General features: G+C 43.1%; 1 protein-coding gene and 2 long non-coding RNA genes across 17 annotated transcripts in view; 1 reads left to right on the top strand and 2 right to left on the bottom strand.

The window, feature by feature from the left end:
- Positions 1-25,428, bottom strand: part of LOC111250387 (uncharacterized) — a 47,082-nt gene that overhangs the window by 3,841 nt on the left and 17,813 nt on the right. The window contains exons 1-5 of one of the 15 annotated variants that reach the window (XM_086986876.1): positions 3,756-4,149; positions 3,176-3,418; positions 2,253-2,392; positions 1,016-1,388; positions 200-720 (exon numbers count right to left, since the gene is read on the bottom strand). In XM_086986876.1, the coding sequence (XP_086843002.1) occupies positions 200-628 (429 nt within the window). In that variant the 5' untranslated portion in view covers positions 629-720; positions 1,016-1,388; positions 2,253-2,392; positions 3,176-3,418; positions 3,756-4,149. Of the gene's footprint in view, positions 1-199; positions 721-1,015; positions 1,389-2,252; positions 2,393-3,175; positions 3,419-3,755; positions 4,150-18,565; positions 20,097-23,371; positions 24,570-24,715; positions 24,733-25,428 lie in introns of those variants that run through there. The other 14 variants (XM_086986885.1, XM_086986878.1, XM_086986880.1 and 11 more) reach the window with 14 other exon arrangements.
- LOC147756133 (uncharacterized) overlaps positions 4,221-25,428 on the top strand; it is a 47,272-nt gene continuing 26,064 nt past the window's right edge. Inside the window, exon 1 of the long non-coding RNA XR_015326293.1 lies at positions 4,221-5,589. This is a non-coding gene — a long non-coding RNA (uncharacterized LOC147756133). The remainder of the gene's footprint in view (positions 5,590-25,428) is intronic.
- On the bottom strand, positions 12,823-18,559 carry LOC147756134 (uncharacterized). The gene is made up of 2 exons (XR_015326294.1): positions 15,956-18,559; positions 12,823-15,694 (listed from the first exon to the last, which is right to left on the bottom strand). It is a non-coding gene; the product is annotated as an uncharacterized LOC147756134 (long non-coding RNA).

The raw sequence follows: 25,428 nt of genomic DNA, 5'->3' as shown, positions 1-25,428 counted from the left end.
GCGAACAGAATCAATACGATTGAAAGCGACAAAATGCGATTAGCTGTGTATAGGTATAGTTTCTCTCAAAGGCAGCTTGGACTAAGTTAGAAATAGCTTGACAATTAAACTGACATGACTTTACAACAGGCTTGAATCTTCTATCAAGAGCAAAGACACTTGTCGATGAATAATTAGATGAAGTCATAGAAGCCTTTACCTTTTCATAAGCGTTAGGAGGACGGCAACACGAGCTGGACCCCATGGGTTTTGAGGCGGAAGCTTCCTTGTTCGACAAGCCACCCGCTGACAGCGACTCGCAAGAGAATTCCGATAAATGATCGGACGATACTGACACCGAAAAAGACGACGAGATACTAGTTTGGTTAACTCTGTAACTGCTGCTGCCCGTTGATCTCTCGTCGCCGTCGATGTCGAGACGGGCTGATGAAGCTGACAATAGTCCAGGGCCACTTTCGTTAATGTCTACTGGTGACAAGTTGGGTCGCAGTGTTGATAATAATGATAGCTGTGAAGAGTATTGCAACGGACGAGGATTCAGCACTGCAGCCGGTGAGAGCGGCGATGGGAGCGCTTCCACATCCGCTGGGACGTGCGGCTCCTTAGTCCAACCGGAAGAAGCGGTCATCAAAAGCAGTACACTTGTCACAACCTCGTTACCACTACTACGGCTGCCGCTGTATACTGTTTCCGATGATGATGATGATGATGCCGGCAGCACTGCAGAGGAACAGACACGAATAGGTATGTTATTGAAAATTACTAGCTTTATTAAAGTAATTTCAATGAACCTTTATCGCCTACTCCATCAATAATACTGTCAGAACGCTGCTTCTCAGTCGACCAAACGATTAACATGTACAAAGGCTGATGGCTTGCTATTTGTGAGACTTACTATCAAACACCATAACTGTCCATAGACTAGTCAGTGCCGATTTGACCAACGGTTCGACCTATGTCAAATCATTTGTCATATCGGACCAATCGACTGCGAGGACCAGTTCGGTCGACTTACGTGATGATGCACTCCTCTTCTTTCTTCATCAGCTTCTGCTCGCGCTGTGTTCATTATCATTGAAAAAAAACAATAAAAGGGCATTTTAGTACAAGCCGACGCAGTATCCCAACGTATGCAGACTTTTCGCTTTCAGCTTGGAGCGACGGTACTTTACGGGAGCGTGAGCAGTGAAAAGGCTATCGTTTGCAAGTCATTCTGCTACAAAAACGCCAGCAGCAGCAACAACTGATGTTAAAAGTGGCTCTTTGCTTCGTCCCAATAGGCTATTCATGTGGATGTCGGCATCCATACGAACGCAGATTCCTCTCGGTGCCGTTCGATTGCGCAACCATCCAAGAGAAGCAAGGAATAACCCCTCCGTTTTGTTGTGCTGTGAACGGAGAAATGAGATTTAATTGCAATGAAGGTGACGGGCCACGAACAGATCTCTTATAGAATGCGCTAGCGTATTTGTCTGCTTGAGGCCAAACGATTACGCCTTAAGGCGACATTGGAGAGATGATACCCGCTAGTCGCCACAGCCTAATCCGTACACAATCACTTTCTACTTCAGTGGCAAACTTTCCGATCCTCACCAATGATGAACTGACAGTTGGAATGAAACAAGCATGATGTAAACATCTGCCGTGGGAGCATTTGCCGGGAAGACTATGAGGGTGAACAGATATCTTTTTACCTATGTCAAGCAAATCATAACCAATGCTATCATCTGCTAAGTATTCCCTACTCCGTGACAGCTTTTTTGTGCCTCTGAAATCTACTATGCACTGTACATACCAGACAACCTGTAGAGGGGTTGAAGAAATCTATGGACACCATAACGTTTCGATGCTAGAAGTGTATTTGTATATTGTTTGACTATAGTGTGATGATTCTGAAATTAGACTAAGTAGCATGACGTTTGCACACACACAACTGTGTTTCACTACAGGTAGTGTCCTATTGGTACGTCTACTAACTGGCAATAAGGCTAACTAAGCGCTCCCTTTGGATGTTTCGAAATCACATAAACGTGAGACCTGTCACTGTTTTTCGGTAACGGGCTGACTCTTTATACCACAAGATGTAACTATATACAAGTGGTAAGCATATATTACGCGCACACATTTGTAACGGTGGAAACTATTGTCTAGATGTGCTGTAATTCCCTAAACGTAAATCCCTTGTAAACTATAGAGGGCATTTGTGAATGCTTCTAAACAAAATCGAACACATTTCCAAAGAACATATTTACGCCAGTGAAATTCTGTTGGGCTGGTCCTGCCCACGTTTGATTACTCGTTCGCTGGCGCGATATCAATACTCCTTTTTTAGTGATGTGCCATCTAGCAGTGTATATATCTCCTGCTTAAAATTCGCCGTCTGAAAAGTACGCTGAAAGGTATCGACAAAGTTTCAGCCTCTTATTTCTAAAAAAAAAAATGAGCAAAGTTTATTCCCATATCAACTACACACACACTTCAATCACCGGAAATCCTAGATGCCCCTTTCGAAATGATCCCCGCCAGATTCAATGCATTTGTATCCCCTACTTTTCCAGCCCTTAAAACAGTCGTCGAAATATGAGGATCTTAGTTCTACGTCTCGTTTTTGTTGGGCTTCCCTGGCCATTTTAAAACGTTTTATTATTTTCAGGCGTATCTTAGGCTTTGTAAATAGAAAAAGTAACAGATGTTTGACCATGCTACGCTCACGGTTGAAGCAATACAAACATCACGTCCATGTATGAGGATACTATAAGCAATAGCCGATGCATTTTCATGGTGAAGGCCCAATGACTGTTCTGCCTTATTTTAGCCTACAATAATACGATATATCATGTTTTGTAAATACTAGTAATACGCTTCGGTGTTAGTAAAACTATTCCACCATCCATGTCCATGAATCTTTTGAAAGTCAAAAGGACGGTGCGAAAAAATATGGTCTTTAACGTAGATTTTACAATGTTTTTGGGTCTGAACATCCTGTTAAAACGGTTGCGCTTTTTTTTTTATCGTTATTATATATGACGCTTTGGCACAAATCCGGCTCGTAATGAGCTGATTCTCTGGTAGTTTTGGATGGGCTCAACTTCAAGTCTTAAGACACAAACCATCGGCACTCTTTTTTTTTTTAAACACTGTCCGAAAACAACTGAATTAGTAAGATGTTACTCACTTGAAGATGTCTAAAATACAAAGCATACGTTACGAGGCTCTGAATTAGGATTGTAATTAGGAAAGTTGGTTGTCACAGTAGCCTGGCGGCATAGGTCTTCAGCCGAAAATAAGTATTTTAACGATGCCTCTTTAGCCTCCACGTATACACCATCGAGGATAGCTCCAGAAGATGCTTACCTCTGGTTCGACTTGCACTAGCAGGAGCGTGTTGAACTTTGCAAGTTTGGGCTTGGCGGTACTCCTAATAGCAAGAACACACGATACGAGTTAGACAGTTGTCTAACTGAAACATCCCATTATATCGGCTGACACAGTAAGCTCTGCATGCATTAATGGAACACCGCTTCCCTCTCTTCGGACCTTTTAAAAAGACTACACTCTCTACCGATTCACCAGTAGTATGTATGATATACACTGCACCGACAAAGTACTTATTTAAATCAATAAAAAGCTCCCTGCAGACATGAAACGTATCTGACATTTAAATTTCACACATAAAGCTGAATTTGAGCACGTCCTAAGCTACAATGTGATGCTAAATGGAAGGACTGAAAATTTATTATAGCCGAAAAGCTCACATTTTCCCTATGCTGGCCAGCTACACGGAGTAATCAAGGAAATTGCTATTGGTAACATTGCACAAATATGCATACATATTAACGCATGCTGATTGGATATTTTTAGCGTCTGTATCTTTACATGAGAACAGTTCTTCCCTCACATGTAACTTCGTCGTATCGTAGCAGTGGTGAGCTACATTGAAACGAGCTAGTACTTCGTTGTTTAACGGGAGCTAGGCACAGTTCGTAAGCTGCGAAAGATAACTCCGGGAAAAGAGAGTCGCCGGGGCGAGCGGGCAGGCACCGCAGGCTGTGACTCGGCCGAAGGAAAGGGCGGCTAGGGCGCGCTAGTCCTTTTGGCCCTTTGTGACGTTCTTGTGAGCGTGGAGAGCAGCGTTCGTTGCACTTCATAGCAGACGAAACTACACATTTCTAAACAAGATCTTCCTTTCGAGCCTCCGAAACCTCTTTTTAAACAGGAGCATGCTAGGTGTGTATTCATTTTTGGTGTATGCGCTATCATCGAATGTATGGAAAGGGATAAGTAAATTTACATGAGTATAAACTGTCACAAAAAACTAGCCTTGTCGCTTTATATTGTAATGAGGTAAATGGAACGTTCGTTGTGTCGCTGTACCTGCTGCGGAACTTAACTATAACGCAGATATTAATCATATCGGTGTACGTTTGACTATTCTCTCTTTCATGGCTACGTAAGTTATAACGAAAGTATAGAGAACTAACTACTTCAACTTAATGCAGCCGTAGATAAATAACTTGAAAAATTAGCGTTGTGGTCTGTGTTGCCATTGCATGTGGGCTTTTCATATCATCGTATTCATTTTTCGAATCGATGTCGACACCGGTGGTCAAGGTAAAAGAGGTCCGGTCGTGTAAATACTGAGCAGTTATTGATCAGTCGTTTTTGTCGTTCCCATGTCACCGTCGTCGTAGCTATAAAATGACGGAGGCAGCTACGGACCGCTGCCAATAGGCACAGATCAGTATCAATAGAATTATAAACAAGATGGTATAAAAAGAAAGCAACTCGCAGAGATCTCTGTGTTTCGAGTTTTACGTCCGGTATCGCCGTTAAGCATTCGACCACAATGTATCCCTGAGATTAGCAAGCAAATACGTCTCCCACTAAGCTATCACGGGGACTCAATAGACATCTAGGGGTAGGTAAGCGTGAGAGACGATTTTCGTTCGTTAATTTGTCCATCGATGCATCTGCTCGCCTTCCTACCTTTCTAGGTGCAATGGCCGTTTACCACTGGCCAATGGTCGTTGGGGTGTCCCCGTGATAGTGCAGTGAGTAATGTGTTTTTAATTGTAACAATGCTTTAATGTGTAAATTTAGGGATACGTGCTAGTCTGGGTTTGAATAGGCACACTTCGGTTAGTGTTGGTAGATAGCCATCTCGCATAATGCCTGACACAGCGGTCGTAAAATACGGAAAAAAATAGCGTTCAGCGGAATGACGTCTGCTTGATTTATTCGTTGCCTGATAGCTATACATCCTTCCGTATCTAATTCCAATGTGTCTTTCATGTTATGACGCAGTAGGCGACGACAGTTTGGCCAGTCTCAGTATTATCGGTTCTCATTGCTGCTGCTGCTGTTGAGATAGTAAAGCGACAGCGTCGGCAGGAGAACGCCAAAAATAGGGAACATTTGCGTTCGAAAGACTACTTGATACACTGTGCTTGATGATCAAATGTATGGCTACCGATAACTTATTCCGGTTAACTAGACAACAGCGTAGAAGAAGCGTATGTTTTCAGCTTGCCTTTCTTAATTCTACGTCAAGATTGTTTGACTTCTCCGGGTTTCGAAAGCTTCTAACGAGTAAGTCAGTTTCTAGCTAAGTTCTACAGGGGAGCACATCATTATCATTGTCATACGTATCAGCTAATGTCTGCCTATTTAGTGTGATGGGATCATAATTAATGGTATTTTTACATATTTTTTGGTAGATGTGTATTTGCTATTAATGATATATCATTGCCAACCAATAAATTTTCTATAGTTATTTTTACACCGAAAGAAAAATTACTGGCAGGAGCTAAGGTCGTAATATGAGACAATGGACTTTTGTATTTGAAGATCGCAGTGACATCTAACCGCGTAGGTTCAGAATCCATAACCAGCTGAGGCCAAGTATTGAAATGTTCTCTATTATTTTCAATACGAATGTTATTCAATGTAAAAAATATTTAAAAGCGATATTAATTTTTTTTTTTTAATGAGATAACGTCCTTTCTTAGTGGTGGCCTGCCAAGTGGCTGTTATTAAAAAAACAAATTGGGATAGTCATACCTGTTGCCTCTGCTGATCAACGTTTGGCCATACTAGAATTGTACAGCTGTAAAATTCAAAGAAGGATTTCTTTATAATAGGGTTGATGGCGGCAGTCAAGCCATTACACATCGTCACAGTATTGACGTTATGCTATGTCATAAAGGCCACACAAACGATGTTTACTATGGAGTATACCTAAATACCACCGGCGAATGTTTTCTTCATAAATTCATAATAGGATCAGTAAAAATGTACCGTCTATTCTGTCAAGTCGAAACAACGCCCTCCTCCAAACTAAGCTGGTACATATGCATTTGAATAGAGATCATTGCTCGTATCAGTGAGGTTAACCCAACATCTCACTCTTAATCTATCACGTGCATTAGGGGGGCGAGTCGGTGGCGTTTTACCCTCCATCAGGTGCCATTCGACGGAAGTGCTTAGCAATGCCCGCATGGGGTGAGCTCTGTAAACGTTTGAATCGCATGTGTTGTTCGTACGAGGAACGTTTTCTTTTTTAATTGCTTAACGGAACGTACGAGGAGTATACTAAAACACTGGAAATGTCTACATAAGCATATACGTTCCAATAGGCCGGCAAGACAAGCAACCTTCAACTCGGACGATACAAGACGATCCATGCTTTTTTCTATGAACGTTGATCAATTGCTCAATAAGGTACTGAGCTGTTCAAAAGATGGCCAACTGATTTTGGATACTATTCGATGTTCAGCGTAGGTCGATTGGTAGCTGTAACTCCTAAATTGTGCTATTCTCAGTCATAGTCAGTAGTTCGGGCTGCTTAAAAATTAAATTTCCAGAAAAAAAGTTCAAAAATACAATTTCACTTTTACGTACGTAGTTTTTTCCTATTTGAAAACGAACACAGGGTCAAAGGGCTGTGAATACAAGCAAATTTGAATCCTGCTTACTCGGATAAGAACATCACAGACGTGGGCTATTTTTCCTGTGTATGCAAACCAAGTCCAGAGTAATGATTGACGCGCCGTTAATAGTGCACCTGACGAATAGTGCATGGGTACGCTTTTATGTTTGCCCCTTCGTCCGCAATCGGAGGTAGATCCGCAAAAACAGCCTTTTAGCTGGTTTGAAAAGGTAAACGTAAATATCTGCAACCATAGCGCAACAACCGTATCTAAGCAAATTCTATGAGCGTTCAAACTGGAGAACGCCATGCCGCTTCTTTTGCTTGTCTGCTCGAATACAATGAATTTCATCGATCTTTTAATATTTCTTTGTATATAGACTAACTCGATCTAAAATTTTCTGTACATAGATGTCGCACAGATGTTTATAGGAGCCAAAATAACATACGCTGGATCTGCAATGCTCAAATTGCTCTTCCGTTTTCCGTGAAATACGGTCCGCGCAGTGCTACCATATGGCCCTATCACTAGCTATTATTAAAGTCTCCATGACACAAAAATTTGTTGTATTTTGTTGCTATGTTGCCTATTTACATTGACTATTCGTTAATCTATCAAGCTATCTCCCATTATATCATTTTTTATGCAGTTCCCCCCCACCATTGCGATTCCCCATCATAGGGCATGTGTTTCGCACCACGCGGGCAACTAGCTCTAATAAGAAGAGTTTTAAAACTGTAGAACTGCCCGAGCAGTTCGGCTGGAGGTGGGACTTCTATACTGAGCAAACTATAATAATGTTATTATTACTGGTGACCGGTCCTCCGTAAACCACAATCCACCATTAGAAACCCCATAGACGACAACGAAGTAACCCTTAATTAGCGTCGACCTCATTTGGTCGGCACCTATTAGTCATACTACCTATTTCCAAAGATGTTGTTATTAGTAGCGTAGGCTGAAGAAGTCAATATAAGGTTCTTAAAATTCTCGTTTGTGTCGTCGACCGCAGCGGTCAAATTGTATCTTAGTTTGACTGTTTTCACCACTAGAGCTCTTGAATTTTTTTTGCTTTAATACATATCTTATTATTACTTATAAGGCAAACTATTACTTATTAATTAATAATAATAGTAATGATATGTGTTTAAGTTACGATATATCGTAGTATTCATTGGTTTGAAGTTCTCTCTGCCGGTATTCGATGGTGGGGCTCGTTAGGCTTTGTTGAACGATTCTAGCAAGCAGTACATGAGTTGCGGCTCATACTATAAAGTGGAAAGTAGAAAACGTTGAAGAGATGACCGTAAACGGATGCTGGTTCGTTATGCTGAATTGTCATCGTGCAAATTCATGTACCATACGGCCTTCCCTGTCGGAAACGTGTGCAGTGCAAACCGGTTAGCTTGCTATAGGGACATGTATACTAGTATGTATATAACTGTGTGTATCCTTTCTATGCAGAATACGAACTGTGATACAATCACCCGAGAATCGTAATCTGCCTACGCAACGAGCTGCACTTTCAAGGTTCCATCAGTGACTTTTCCAATTATTAGTTTGTGCGCCCGCTGCAGCATTCGATATAATGAACAGATAAATAGATAGGGTTTTGTCTAGAACAATGAATAACCTGTCTTGTCTTATAGGAAACACCATCCGTTGAGTTACACTCAACACAACAGCTGGGCTTACTCGTAGATGGCTAACTATCGATTCCGACCGTACGTAGACGTATATGTAGTCCAACTCGTCTCATGGTTTGTTTACTGTTTTGAGAAAGCACATTGTTTGTCTTCGATCGACCCTAGTCTGGCAGCACCGACCTACGGTTACCAAACACACAAGCCATTATGACAAAACAGTTATGGCTAATTCTAACCGACTAGAGGGGTCAATAAAATTCTCGCAGTCAAGGCCCTCTGCCAGGGAATGCCTCTAGGTGCCACCTGATTGATCACGGCCAGTCGACGATTTCCGGATCCCCTTGTAAGGGTCCAGCAGATGCTTAGGAAGGGAATTTCACTTGAAGCTGTAAGATGGGGAGGACAAGACGACGAAATCGAACTTGTCTACTCCTTGCCCCTTATCCCAGTTAGGTCTTCTTCAAGCAATGGCGCACATCATACTGTAGAGTAAGTACGCGTTTCACGCCCAAAGTTTACATCAGTTCAGGGCGACATGCGCTGCATAAGGTTCGAAATCGTGATTCGGGTGCGGGCCAGCGTCGCGTAGATATTATTATTATTGTGGAATGCTAGCGTGCTAATTTACTCAGTGTTCATCTTATCGAGTGCACTAAAGAGGAGTGTATTAAAAAAAAAAAGCAAGCATTCTCCAAGCTCTCAGTCAGTCCCGCATAGGACTAAACGCAGCGGTCCATGGCAGAATGGCGTAGCGACTGAGGATGATGACGCGAGCTGTGTATGAGAGGCAGTATACGGGCATATCTTTATCCATCCCATCTACCCTGCCTGCCTCGTTAGATGCTGCTATGTCCTGCCTTATCTGGTCTTCGTGGCTCGCTTTGAAACTGATTTTCTCTACTTTTTAGTCCAACAACGCACGCTTCGCTACAATTGCCACACACCGTATCCTTAGCTTCCTTGTAAGAAAAAAAAAAAAAAGGAAAAATCAGGCGATGATGCGCCCAGCTTGTCGGCCAACCTGGGTGTTTCACTTTGTGTCTCTAGTTCTCGAGATAGGCTCAGCAATAAATCTTTTAAGTGTTACACAGGAGGATGCTGGCGTGTCAGCCGAACTAAATCTAGAGTGCGTTTCAAGCGTTCTTATCCCTAAAACGCATAATAACAAAGCGCTAATCGATTATATTGTAGGAAACCATTGCCGCAGCTAAAATAGCCTGCAGGTACTAGGTCGAATAAATCATTATTCGACGAACTCGACTTACAGTCCTCAAAGGTCGATCATAACATTTCGTTTGTAAATAATCGCATATCTTATTTTGTAGCTGCTCATTGAGCCGACGCTGTTGTTGAAAGGTTGAATCAGACTGTGGTGATGATGACGACGACGACGACGACAATAGGATTATGTCCTTATAATCACCAGACGCTCCTTTTTTCCTGCCCAAATGGCTCGATACCGGAGTCGTCAGGGCATGTGGGCGCACGAGACCATCGTGCCGCGCGTTACTGCTTTATACGAGCGTCGAACAAGCCTACAGCAATCGTGGCATGTCGTCGTGTCGACACAGCGATGATGCCTAGTTTCAAATCATCAGAAAGGCAAGCTTCAGCGAAGAAGCGACGGACAGGCAGCGGTCATCACATACACCTTCATCATTACGACGTGTCGTTTAGTGAATAGTAATAATAGACGACTTCGTTTGCCAATCTCCCAGAAATCGTACTTTCTGAGTGCCTGTCTGCCCGTTTGTCTAGCAACCCATTCGCAAGGGAATGCCCTTTCCCTGTTTGCCTGCGTTATATTTTGCCAGAGCTGCAAGTATCGTAGAGGTGCGAATACGCAACGCGCGAGGTGGCTGTCAGCGGAATACGGTCGTCTTTAATGTAAATCAGTAGAAAAGCCTTGTAGTGTTCCACCCTCTTACCGCTATCAACCGACCGATTTCAAGGTGATATTGCGCATTCTCACATCGACATTACGGGCTACACGACAAACGAGAAAGCTCAAGTGTTGGAGAGCCCTCACGGAAGAAGTGTGGAGAGACCGCCGCTGACGATACTCGACGGGGCTCCAAGCGGCTACGCCAACGAGAGACAGACAGCTTAGACCAAATCTTGTGTAAACTCGAAAATTAATCGACAACACAAACTGATCGATTTACAGTATTTCGTGCCACCTCAGAGTAGAAATTAACAAGTTATAGTTGTTATCTGTTTCGAAGGGCTGCGGGTTCCCTTGTCAAGCAACGCGCAGCGGAAACAGTAGGCTGCACTGAAACATGTAGCAATATCATAAGCTAAGTATCACCACATCTATTAATGTGGCTATTTGCTATCCTTAATAAAACAGTAAATTTGAAACTACGGCTCTACTATAATCAGAGACAGTGACGATTGTTGTTGTTGTTTTGGTCGTCGTGTGAAAGTCTTCCCTCGCGCCACTCGCTGCTGAAGACCCAAGAACCGTTCACGCCGATGAGCATCGTTCGTTTGCAATGGATTAGAACTGTATTTGCTCGCAATGAGAATTCGATAAACACATTGGAGCATACAAAAACAAAATGCCATCTACCGAGACTAGAATTTGTGATGTAATCGCCACGGGTCAGCTGGCATAACGACGACTGGCAACACCGCAATAACGACAGCACCGGCAGTGTCCTGGTTATTGTCTCAGCAGTTTCTACCCAGTTGCCCACCACTACAATGTCTGTTAGCGGCATATCGCCATTTTCAGTCAGTAGCATGTGGAGAATTCTATAATAATTGATTATACCAACAGCGGTCCCCATATTTTTTATCAGTTCTAGGACGTTGCAAACGTTAGACAGAATTGAGTATGTTCGAAAATTTAGCCAACGTTCAGAAGTCTAGTAACTACAAATATATGTATCCTTGTCATAGAGCCAAATATATGTTACAAAACGGTCATAACAAGAAGGCTCATAGGTATTTTAACAAGGTCTGCTGCTCTCTGGATTCAGAGAGCTGATTTTAGAGAATGTCACCAAAGCGTGGAGAAGTGCTTGTGATAACGATCGACAAATGTCTTGATTCTAGTTAGGAAAGCAATTGAGTCACATAAGGAAACTGGCTAGTTTAAGTATGAGACTAGCTTCCGGCAGGCTGCTATTTAATTTACTATTAACCTCAGCAGTAACGATTGATATTCTTGTCCCGATAGATGATTTTATCATCATAATTAGGCGAGCCGATGGCCTAGCTTTGGATGACTGTTTCTCTTTTTGGCTCGCCGTAACATACAGAATATGTGCTATAGATAGCTGAAATATAAGACTTGTTGCGGACTAAGCACTGGGTGAGTGTCTTCTGACACCGTAAAGTGAAATAAGGTAAACTCGTAATGTGACCCTTACCCACACGTATAGGCCACTGGATGTAAATTTCAATATAATGAAAATCTGCCTGAATCTCAGGGCTCACAGTAATGTGTACTTCTATCAGTCGCATGGAACTGCAGCGTTACCCAGGCGCAAGCCAGTGGTGTTATTATACTCTCTGAAGTTCCTCTAGGTAGCCGAACGGGCTTGTTCCTATCCCCATTTGCAGCTATATATGGTGGGGTTATGCTGTCGATGGATTTCAACGAAGGCCGGAGCTGGGACAGATTAAACACCGTCGTCGTCGTCGTCGTCATCGTCATCAGCTGCTGCATCATGAATGCTTAACTTGTTAACAGGGATGCATGGGAAGCATCGTGATAAGCCCACCATCAATGAGTGTTAAGAGCAGTAGTGGCAGCTCGTATCGCATTGAGTAATCAATAGACGGCAAACAACAAAACCAATACACAATCGCACAGCGTCATGGTCCAGCGCTTGTCGTAGGTGACTCGACGTTCGCTATACCGTTACCACTACAGACGGGGCTCGTGCTGTGGCGACAGAGGCAGCGAAGGTCGACGGGTTTATTCGCTACTATTTGCCTCTGCTGTTGACACCATTTCATGGCAAAGTGTCGTCTCACGTTGACGTGCCTCGTTTTCAACAGTCGCGGCCGCGCACGCTCAGTAAAGCGAGCGGATCGTGGCCCGTTACAGGGCCACTGAAGCAGACGCGCCTACTATCGAAACGACAGTGATCGATTTGATAACGGGCTTGCTTTTTTTGATAAGCATTTGTTAATATAAAAAAAACTTCTACAAAACGCCTCTCGTAGATCATAGTGTTAAACATAAAATGACCCATGCTTTCAGCAGAACTGAGCGATTGAACAAACACACATAAAACAAATCCAGAACTATAAACGTTTTATTCATTGGCTGGCCAATACTTAGTCCCCGCATATCGTAACGTTAGAAGGTAACGTTCAACGTCGAAAATTCTCAATTTTGGATTGGGCATATTTTACGAACCGTTGCTGCACAGTTACCGAAAGCAACTAACTTAGCCAAATGTCACGCCGCAGAGTACGATGCTAAGCGTTGCGATCTATGAGCGGTTACGAAAGGGTCCTAATATGAAAGTGGATGTTGCATTAAAGTCTCCGGCTCTTCCGAATGCGGTACGTAAATGGCGGCATGCGTGGAGAAGCGCGATTCGTAAGATTGTACAAGAGGCCTTATCATATATGTAATTCAATAGTAAAAGCAACAATTGCATTTAGTTGGAGTTCATCGTTAAACGCGGTAGAAATGGAAGCCCTTAATATATATATATATATATATATATATATATATATTAAGTAGGATAGTGGGACACAATACAAGCAATATTAAGTTTGTAGATCTTCACGGGTGTTATTTTCAGTTCTGCTTAACTTTCAACACATTGTGGTAAATTGTTTTCATTTGACGTCGTGTTATTCGATTTCACTTAAGATCTTCTCTAAGATATAAGATTTCCCATATATGGCTTATCGACTATTATAGGCTCCAATTAAAATTTCTACTATACAACTACTATTTCTCCTGGTCGGTCAAATATAAAGTTACTAAATTTCGCTAGTTGTAACGCTGGGACGTTTTTTTACGTCAATGTCATTTTAGTCAAACGGTAAACTATGCGAATTTTTTTACTAGCTAAACCTGGTGGCAGTTCTAAATATAACGCGTGCTTAAAACGCCTACATATCTCTAACGCGTCGCGAAGCTCTTCTAGTGCGAAGACAAAAATCAAGCTCTAAGAAAGTAAAGTACCATTTAAGTTTGAATTTAGGGTGGATCTGAGCAAATACTATACTATTAGTAATATTGTTATTACTATTATTATTATTATAGGAATTTTATCGTGATCATGCTTTGATTTTTAAGTTACGTCACGATTATGTTTACGTTCTGTTATCATCACGTTATTTATCCAACAATCCTATTGTTACTAAGCTCTTACTATGCTACCGTTAGCATATTACCCAGCTCTTTGCTAACTACAGCCAGGTCAAAATGACTAAAATCTCGTATCAATATTATGCCGTTTAAGGACCCAAGGAATACTCATCGAAAATTTGCACCTGTTTCGCTTAGAAAATATTCTACATTTTAGATTAGGATTTCATGATAGCAAAGTGACTTCTGTGAAGAAATAAAGACATTATGCAAAAAACGGACGATTTAAAAATTTACAAAAAAAAAATAGCCGCAATTTTTGTAGCAGTAAGCATAGCAGCAATTATTTGGCTTTTCAATGCCAGCCAAAAAATTAATTATCAAAAATTTCAGCATACGTTACTGTTGCTTTTTAGTAAAGAACGAGAGAAGTTTCCTATAACGTCCAAAATTGTATAGTAGTATACACTACTGAATAATTGTGGCTAAAAACCTGAAACGTTATTAAAGATGTCTTTCGCCCTGTTCATGGCAGAAAAGGTTTCGTCACAGTAACTTCAGAAAATCAGTTTTGAGGTGCGAGCTTCAGCTAATTGGAAAAACCCGGCAATACACGAGATGTTTTATCCAACTATAATAATTTGTATAGACTTAGACAAAGAGCAAAAATTATATATATATATATATAACGGCAAAGAGAGGGCGAGAGAGACAGAGAGAGAGTATTTTTGACAATTCAAGTTTGCGCTTCACAGGTGTACAATATACATACATTTTTGTCAAATGCTTCTATATATATATATATATATATATATATATATATATAATGATGGCTGATAGGCCGATATAAATCCTAGCTATTGAAGCAACACGTCGTTTTTATATAGTGATGGCAACGGGAGTGCCTAAAATTATCCATGCGGGCCGCCTCAGAATATATAAACATCGTGCCTTTTACATGTATATATTTTCCTCCGTCTCTCGCAGACAGAGGCAGATCCACAGCCAATCTGTTTCTCCATTTCATCACCGTGACACAGTGCGTGTGTACTTTATTCTTGTTTTCTACCGTCCGTGCAATAGAAATAAAACAGCACTTATTGAAGACAGATTCAAAAAGAGAAACCCAACTTTGCAAAACAAAAACGCCGTGTGATATATGGGTAGATCGCCTACTTCAAAATCCCACTTTGAGAAGTCGCTTTTCTTTCCCATCAGAATGAAAATAAAGTTTATTTGAGTTCCAGGCAATTTCCGAAAAATACCAGACACAAAGCGCATTCATGACTGCAGTGGGAAAGCAATGACCCCTCTCTCAATAGTAAAAAGGTCACAACAATGCTCAAGCCAACACTGTTTCTTCTGTATCAGTTTAATTAGATCATCCACTAAAGTTGTTGCTTAACAAGTAGCATGATCACGCAGTTACATTTGGTTACAGCCGTGGGTACCGGCGTTAAGGGAATTGTTCATTGTTGGTGCCTGCGGCGAAAGCTGCTGCGTCCGTCGTTGTTGCCGCTGCCTGCCGCTTCCGTGGACACGACGACGACGACGACGACGACGACGACGACGACGACGGCGACGACAACGACGACGGCGATGACGACAAGTGAACAGCAGATGAATAAACTGACAAGGGGGCGCGCGGTCGAGTTGACAGACGGGTGCTCGCTTAGCTGGTAGAGATGAGCTGTTTGGTTACTATGACATAGACACAACAACGAACGTCCGCCACGGCCAATATTACCACCACGGAATATCAAACATTTGAGAAAAGTAAAGCAACCCCAGGGACGGCTGTAAGAGCCAAACCGTAGCAATGGACTCAGCAACTGAAACACAGAGCTGTTTCCTGTTACCGTCTTCCTTCTGACACTTTCATTCGACCTTACTACGGGTTACCTGATGGACCCACTAGAAAAATATTTGTAAAGCAAATATGTATCGCAGAACTATTCTAGCCAGCTACTTATAGTAGTACCACCATAGACAATGAATAATAATGATAGAAGTTGTAGTAGTGAGCGGGAAAATCGTCAGTTACGAGAGCACTGGACGTAAAACTCGAAACATTATTTTACAAAAAAACGAACCATGGTTAGATGTATACAACCGTTATAGAAGGTCATAATGAATACGGTGACGCGAGACGGAACAGAAACATGACGGCGTTCCGTCCCACGTACTGATGCCTGCTGCATTGGTGAGTGTGATAGTGCTAAGGAGTCATCCAGCGTCAGGCCGCTCACTCCATGTCTACCGCGGACACACAGCAGTAGCAGGAGAGATGTAACCATTGGCAACGCAACCAGATGACACTTGCTCACCTGTCTCCTATACCATCGTCGCCGACGGCGGCGGCGGCGACGACGATGATGATGATGATGGTGATTGCCGCGTTCGCCACTGTTGTTGGACGATAGTGGGATACCGGCAGCCACAAGTCGGGGGATAGGGGTGGGCCGTGATAGGCAACGTTAGCCAACCGCACTGGCATAGGCCCGGTGCGAGGGGCAGTCGATGGCCAATGATTGATTAGGGGCAATGGCTGTACCGGTGATAACACCATTGGCGCCAGCTGGTCAGATCAACTGGGCAACGAAACGGGTCAAGGCAGAACGGGGCCTTGTGCGCGTCCTCGTTTTCCTTGCCACCCCTATTATAGGTCAGATGGGGATACTCATCTTCGTATGAATTAACTAGTGAACAAATTCATGTTTAAGTTTCTAGAATGAAATCGCAAAGTAGAAACTAAATTTAAACACAATTTTTGCACAGAATTTGCTTGGCCATTTAGTTCAAGCGTTCCTATGCTTAGGAGCGGAACTCGATGTTGCAGCTTGCCTCTAGCTTTTATGACTATTCAATAAAAGGCGGGAATTTCAATTTATCCGCTAAGAAACCTACAAAGTAAAAACGGAATTTCAAGGTTTTGATGATTTTCAACGTATTATTGTGTATTGTTCCTGCTAAATGACCAACCCAAATTATAAGGTTTGTAATAAAACATATAGCCCAAGTTCGTTCCTGTCTTATAAAAGCGGGAAGTTCATATCTGACCGATCGGCTGTTTCTTCGAAAGTAGTCGCCTCTTTCTTCAACAATGAACATATTATGACCTTCCATAATGCGAAAAGTATGTTCCACATGTCGTGAATATTTCAGTCATGGTTTCACTCAGTTCTACGATATGACCCTTGGAACTTGAGAAGCTTTAAAAGGGCGAACTTAAGAACATAGTTTGAATCAATGGATTTAGTCTAGTTTGTATTAGGTACTCCCGGAACTGCTGAGAGAACTTGATAAGTTTCAAAGCACATTCGTTTGATGTTTTTTGTATATGGCGAATGTGTTCTAATCTATTGTTTGTCTATATACTACGAGTGATTTGCATTACCATAGTCAGTCGTGATCGATTCGTTATTTTGAAAGAAGCGACTATAGGATACGGTGTGTTTCTCAACGTCCACCTCAAGTCTTGAAATCTGGAGAATACACAAGCTACAGTGATCACACGATCTCTTTTTTTTTTCTTTAGATCTGGGCCCTAATTAACGCGTAGCGATGGGCCCGTGCGTTGTCATCGAATAGCCACTCTGGCAGGCTGTCTGTTTCCTGACGACGTATCTATGAGGCTCTACGGCAGCTATGAATGCTTGGCAGGATCGACGATTCCCTTTTCAAGCTCTATATTGTAACAACAATGACCCTGACGTCCATTGCGAGTATAAGCATCAGCTTACAGCTGAATCTATTTAAATACATTATGGTCACTGAAATCGCTTTCTCTTCTGTTCGATAACATTCCCTTTTCTGACCCTTCTTGATGATAGAACAGACTGACTTCATGTTGTGTCCATGTCAATGGTGCGCTCCGAGCAGAATTTTTGCTGGTAATTATCATGGAGCACTGATTTTGAGCGCTAGACGATAACTTTTCGCGTAAACTCATTGTTCTTGGATTAGGTTCAATCAGCATAAAGTTATAGCTTAACTTGATGTAAGTACCTGCCAAATTTCCTCTGCTAAGTATGTATGGTTAGGTGAAAAGCTATTCAAAATTTATTTCGCTATCCAGAACTATAAAGGGCTCTGAACAGTGTAAGGATATGTATATTAATTAGCGTTGAGCAGCTCACCGTTGAATTTAAATTAAGATTACGCAGTAAAAAATAGATTTCACAATCAGGCCCATCATCATCATCATATAGTAATTCCGTGCCGAAAACCAAGAAGATTGCATCAATCGTGTCAGGTGATCCGAACGAAACTCTGATACATTATCAGGACCCAGTTCAGGGCTCTTTCTCTTTCGTTTGCGATAGCTGAACTTCGATCAGAAGCTAACCCCCACACAACGGCATAGACATACAGACTAGAACATGCACGAACAAGGATCGCTCGACACATTCGTTGTCATCTAATTGTGTCATTTATTATAAAATACCCTCGCATATGTCACACAGGCAGATTCTCTAGCAAACTGCCGATGCAGAGGTCGTGCGGACTAACAGTATTTCGAGAAGTATTTTTTATTGTTGAAGAGGAGTAATAAATTTGTTGTTGACGACTCAGAAGATGACGCCGACGGTGGCGTCCCTTACCGCGCTATCTTTATTCGCGTCTTGCGCCTTGGCCTAACCCTTTCTATTCTATTCTATTCTATTTATTGCTATCTAATGGTATCTGCAAGTAATACTCACTGTACTAGATTTCCTCCGTGGCAACCAGGTAGCCAACGTCCAATTTTTAGTAGACTCCTAACAGCAGTATCTAACTATCTGGTCAGAAGACACACAATCTGACGATGGTGGCGTTTGTTGTCTATAATAATATTTATGTAATAATGATTATAAGGATATCGACTATTATCGATAATCCGTAACTAGCCTGAACAGAGGTTGTAAAAGTAGCGGTAGTGATCATAGGAGATCACCATATCTTCCATTTGACGTCTTCGTCCGCTTTCTCTTTGCACACCAGACGCTGGCCAGCGATAGGGACGCTGATTGAACTCGAACGACAACAGCACTTAAATGCTATGGTAAGAATTGTTACCGCTGCTGCTGTTGTTGCCTTGCTCCCTGATTTCGTCGCTGCTGTTGGGCTTCTTCACAGGGACGTCATTTCATGTGGTGACCCTTAGCATTCGGTCACGGACTACCGACAGGCAAGGTAGCGATGCCAATAACATGGCGTACTGTTATTAAAAGTGGGACCTACGAACGTACCATAACGAATAGCAACCGCAGTTCTTATGGCAGTACATATAGAAATGGTAATACAATCACAATCGAGGCCAACCATCATAGCATAATATCTACACACATCACGCAATGCAATAAATCAGCTCACGATCGGTGCTCGTAGCACCAGCAGCAACACAGATAGAAGGATACGCGTGCATGCACGTACAGCCACTTTCGTCACACTTCACTGTCCTCGCACTTGTTTTCGTACACTAAATTTCTACGGCGCAGAGTGGAAAATCCTCGAGGTTTTCTCGGCGCGAAAGAGACCGACCGGTTACTGCATTCTCCGTCGCAGCCTTGGTTCCTACCTGCTACTCGCGAAAGTATCAATAGAAACCACAGCCGCCGCCGCCGCCTGTCGTCCTCATTGGCTAGCTGGCCTGTTTGGTGCTTTTTGGAACGACCCCTGTCCGATTGGCAAAGGTGCACAATTTGCAGTGGCACCAGCAGCACTTGTTTCACCGTACACGAAACCTGCCACCGCTCTTTTATAGTTGTGTGCCTATAGATTATATATTTGTATGCTTATCTGGTTATATATATCGCTACTAGTGACGCTAGTAGTTTGTCAGTGGTAAGCCAACAGTGAGTAACAATATTTCAGGATGGAAGAATGAACAAACCTCTAAGCAGCCGAAGCTGCGCTTCAGTAACCGATCAAGCGAGCAAGCAACGAGATAGCAACTGGGCAAATGTTTATAGCTTTTTTATGTGTCTGCGTCTGTTTCGTCTAGGGTTGTTATTATGTCGCCGTATTGCGTGCACGATAGGGTTTGTCTGTCCGCTTGTCGTTGCTCTATACGGGAACGGCAAAGGACGACGACGGTGCTGCTGATCGTGTCTGTTTCGTCTCTCAGTCTACGAGCTGTGGCGATCTGGTGTCTGTCTATGGGTCGGGTCGGCTCTTTTGCCGTCGACGGTCTGGCGGCAGCGGTGAGCGGATGGCGACACGTGCGGCTGAGGGAGCGGCAGCCCTTCCCCGTCCGTTGACGTGACGAGGAATGAGGGTGTCGGAAAAGAGAGGGGGGATCACGCTCAGTTTAGCCGCCAGAGAGCCCTTGCCACTTCGCCGTTCTCCTGGTAAAAGCAGCAGCGACCGTAACGGCAGCGGAAGAGGCCGTACTAACCGCCTTGGGGACTGGCGATGATAGTGGGCCCTTCCCGCTACATCGTAGATGCCGCTGCGGCGCGACAACGACTACGAAAATCAACGACGACATCAAACGCAGACGATGCGAGTGCAAAGCAGTAAGTGAGAGAGAAATTTCTTCGGGAGCAGCTAAAGGTCTAACGAGGTAGGCCGGCGCACACACTGTGAGTCTAACCTCGTACCAGAACGTACGCTCACGAGATAGTTGGTCCGCACACCAATAGCTAGGCAGCTGAAAATGGATAAGTCGCGCTTTGCGTCTAACGTAATTAACCAACGAAGGATGACAAACCTGTCTATCGAGCTTACGTCTCTCAGTTCGTGTGTCGGTTTTTCCGGCGCTATTTGCGTCTTCTCAGGCTTCTTTCCGTTCGGCCTGTTCTGCAGCAGAAAAACAATTTATACAGGGATAGGTAGATGTAACGTTCGGGACTAAGGTAGCTTAGGACGCCAAGGATCACAGGGATCTCTCGCTCCACATTCCAGAAGGCTAGCAGAACGATACGCAGGCATGCACACACACTTATCCGAAGAGGCATGTGAGGCACACGTATATCTGTCGAGACCACTGTTCAGTACCAGTAGTAAACGCTGCAACTGCAAAAGCATACCCTCGGTTCCCCTCTAGCTGCAGAAGCGGCAACTCTGGCAGCTGAACCCAGCCCAAAGCAGAGCACAGGAGCCAGCTAGAAGCTCAGTCGGAGAACAGAAGGTTTTCTCAACTGCAGCTTTTCGTTGAGCTAGTCGATAAGCTAATCTGTAGGCCGACAGCCGGAAGAAGCTGGTGGCACACGGCTTCCACAGACCAGAGCAGAGTGGAAGGAGATAACTGTGGTATAAAAAATGACAGGCAAAGGGAAATGACGTTCGCGTGCCTAGGCCCGCAATTCTTGCTCTGCACCGTACGTACTCTTCGCTAAAGCACCGAGCAGACGGTTACCAGACTTCCCCCACAGGCCGGGCCTTACTATGTCTGACTCACTCCGCTTGATGTCCCGTGCAAAATCGAAGGAGCAGACGTAAAGAAATGCGGGTAGCCAGGCTGAAATTCAAACTGTCCGTATTAGAGGGGGCAGGGGAAAACGTCAGAAAAAAAAAACGTGAGAAAAAGGAGAGGGGCGACAAGGGGGCAAAAAGTGTTCTGTTTTTTTGTTCTATGCTTTAGGGTATATTGATGCGTGATAGCAGGAACCTAAGGACCCAGACACCCGAACACAGACGCATAGAAAGAGCGGCGATGTTTCTTAGTAAAACCGACAGAAGCAGTAGCGATTCCACAAGAAAAGCAAGAAGCCTCAGCATCACAGCCGATCTGTACGCCCCCTTACCCTGTATGGACTAATCTTCAAACACTATTTGCTTCTGGTCTTTGTCATGTATGTCTAGATCTAGATAGATGGGATGCGGTAACCCGAAAAGGTGCTGGATTTGGTCTCTTCTTTACTCCACCCTATATGAAACAATTAATTTAGTACCAGTTATAAATAAACGCATTTGCCAAAACTGAGGTCACACGAAATTGCTCTGTCTGAACATGGTAAAATACTTTGCTGTATTACAGATAGAGAGAAGGGCAAGGTGTTTCAGTTTAAAGCACCGGAATGATTATATTTTACCTGGCAAATGGCGCGACACCAATCAACTGATGTAACATGTTTAATATATTGAGACTCCTAGGGATGTATAAATATATATACGGGGTTGCTTATGTATTTTGGACAAACCTCGATACACTGTTTACCAAGGCCGACTTCCACTTATTCGTTATTTGTGGTACTAAAAAATTAGCTGTTTTTTAAGTACAAAGCTCAATGTAGGAAAAACAGTGCGGAGTTTTCGCAGGTGAAGCAAAAAGCAGCTATTGTCCAATTCTGTCGTGCTGAACTAACTCGTGCAAAGGCTGTAACCTTTGTCACCCCACATCGATAGTCTGGGGCATTATAAGTAAAAAAGCGGTTACGAGGGCGGGGCAGTAAAAGTAAGTTCTAACGCAGCACAGTGGAACATCCAGTATGAACTCGACAGTTAACCGATGCCGTCCAAAAGTGCATTTCTGTCGATTGATCTGTTTGATCTGTAAAGTCGTTATCAAAAACAGTTCTGAGGATTTTTACCACTTATGCAAAAAGCAATCGCAGAACAGTCACTGGCCTGCCCACCATCTAGAAGATACGTGCATCGTAGGTGAAAGCGATTTCCCGGCTAATATTCGTGTTCCGGGTGTGATATCTTGTTAGTGAGTGAACGTCATGCTGGCATACTTCTGTGTGTCAACATAGGGGTTTCTTGACGTGTTCTAAAGTGCCTAAAGTAGGTTCAGCAAGGTGGCATATCGGCTCATACTATCTGACTAGTGCGGAACTGCTTGCGTAAGCGTATTCTAGAACAAGCCCCCATGGCCGCCGTACAGCCCAGCTTTGAATTCGCCAGATTACTGATATATGGAGCATTATCGAGCTAAAGTCCAATAAGTGTGAGCACAACGACCTCGACACGCTGATTTGTTAAGAAGGTTTTCGCACATCCGTTTGAACTTTAACAAGAAGTCGTTTGCGCATTTGTAAAACAAGTATATACTCGTTATACTGAATATACCGTATAACTGTTTTGAACAATAATTTTAATACATGCAGAAAATTTGTTGAAATATCAATTTTTGTTTCTTCATAATTTAGAAACAAAGTATTGCGCCGAAAAGTTCGGATTTAGAAAAGCCGTTCGGTATATATATTCAATACGGAGCTGATGCGAGGAGATCTTCATGATGATACTGACGGATAATGAGAAATGGGATCAGTCTGCGGCATATAATCTGCTAAGAAGCAATGCAATTAGAAAAGAACGAGTAACAAAGAAGATACAGATGAGGCTAACAAGTTTTTATATATGCATTTAAAATGATTGCTTGAAATTTTAATATTGGTGTTATAAGTTATTGCCACGAATACGCTACTTGTTGGTCATCTGGTGTCTTGCAATGCTTAACTAACTTTGCACCTATACAAAAGAGGAAGTGATGGGATTATTACTGAAAGCTAGGTTTTCTGCTGCTTCTGTTGCTGTAAGCATACTGAGGCGCATAGAAATAGATATTTAGATTTACTCACGCAGGTTGTGAAATATGTGTCGTCGGCGGGACTCGAAGCCGCCATTCTAGTTTCCTTTCAACCAGAGGCCTGGGCCTCATATTAAAGGGAATATTGCGGCTTCATTTACTGCTGTTGCTGGGGTGCTGCTGTCAGCTTCAAGTAACCATAGGTGGCCTCACCAGAGGGCGTCTCGAACTGTCGTTTGGCTCTATGTTCAAGTTTGCGAAGGCAGCCAACGATGGAAAACAAGTGTGTTATCGGTGTCCTTATTTGGTAATAGCGATATATACGATTTTATGGCTTAGAGCAGGAAAAGTTAAATGACATCCCCGATTAGGGCTAAGGTTAATAGCCCGTGTTCGTGTAGACTTCGGCGATGATCATCCTTCTACTATACCTACTGCTTGCAGTGGCAATGTTGGTGTTGATAAGGGCTACTAGGAAATAGAATGGGTCTAGCGAAGGGAAAGATCAACTCTAGCCTGGGGGACTGAAGGTATAGGCTTAGCCGCCCGTTCTGTTTTAACGGTTGCTTCCAGAAGGAAAGCGAGGTTGGCGAAGGTAAATCGGGTAAACAGATAGACCCCTGACCAGGGGCGTAAGATAGGGGCAAAGAGTGGAAGGTTTCCGTATCACAACACGTGTGAAAGGACCGTCTCGGACAGCACCAGACTCGTCTGGGCCCTTTCCCTCGGAAGGCGCTGCAACAGTCGCTGCCAACACAGATGTCCGTCCCAAAGCTCCGGCTCGTTCATAGCAGTAACGTTAAAACGATAGAGTACAGATGGAAAGAGAAGCTGTCGACGAGCAGTATATCGTGTGTACTCCCAAATCAGAAGGCGGCTCTGGCCAAGCACCACAGCCACAGTTTGGCAGCCAGCTTAGCACAAATTAAAAGTCTTCCAGCTAGGCTTCAGTACAGCTATTATGACTGATTAACAGGGTAAAAGTATACAACGAGAATGACCAGGTCTATTGACAACTATACATTTGATTGCTTGCTACTAAAGTTCTCTAGACGAGAGCAATATAGACGGTCTCGATGAGACCAAAAGGTATTTGCAATTTGGTACACACACACTGTAGCGCAATACACCACCGTGATTATTGCTCTTAAAACGAGCATATGAAATTAGGAAGCAGCTTCAGTAATAAAGACAATAATGTCTTCTATTTTGAAACTGGTACTCTGACTTCAAGCAACACGAACGAGGTCGTGGAGATCAGAGTTCGAACAGAGAAGAAGTGAGAAGATCAATGGAGGGGGGGGGGGGGGGGGGTACGTCTTTTTCGGCTGCAAGAAATATTCGCGTTATTGATAACGGTAACAGCAACGCTTCCGAGAGAAGAGGCGTTCCTTACTTTGAATACACAGCCACCTGAAATTGATTTACATAATGAGTCTTAGAAATCTGCAATATGTCGTAGATGATTTCTCTGTGATATGCTATGCCTAGTTATAGCCTTCGGTGTCACGGTGGTTGCACGTGCCATACACCGTAATAATTAATCTTATGTGACCCACGACTGGACTTGATTGCTCCTTTAGTAAACGCCTATGAACTTAACAGCTGTTCTGGTCACCAACTTCGACGTTCATTGAAACTTTATAGGTCACGGATAGATTCTTACAGTATCAAATATACTCCAATATGTATCAAATATATTCAAATATATATATAATACCGTTACAATTTGTAAGTTGTTAATCCAAAAGCTAAATTCCTATTGTGGGACATCTGTTAATAAGGATTCTCTGATTTGGAAATTTTGGTCAATGCTTTTAATGACTATGTAGCAACTTTTCGTGGGACCCACAGCTGATGGGTCGCATTCCATGGAGAATTCTTTTGCATTGTACGGGAACTTTTAAGCAGAATACGTTCGCCATTGCCATCCTAGGTTTCATTTGTTCCAGGCATCTATTATCTCAATGTCAGACATCTAGACTTCGTCCGTTTCGTCGTCGCGTTTCTTCACAAATCTACACCAATCTCCTCGGTGACCATTGCTTAGAATTTCCATGGGAACCCTGAGTTCGTCTCGAGTTTGCCCTAAACCCATATAAAGCATAA

Source organism: Varroa destructor, unplaced genomic scaffold, assembly GCF_002443255.2.
Source record: "Varroa destructor unplaced genomic scaffold, Vdes_3.0 BEIS01000004.1, whole genome shotgun sequence".
Lineage (NCBI taxonomy): Eukaryota > Metazoa > Arthropoda > Arachnida > Mesostigmata > Varroidae > Varroa > Varroa destructor.
The sequence above is the reverse complement of the archived record's forward strand: the minus strand, read 5'-3'. Positions and strand labels throughout refer to the sequence as shown.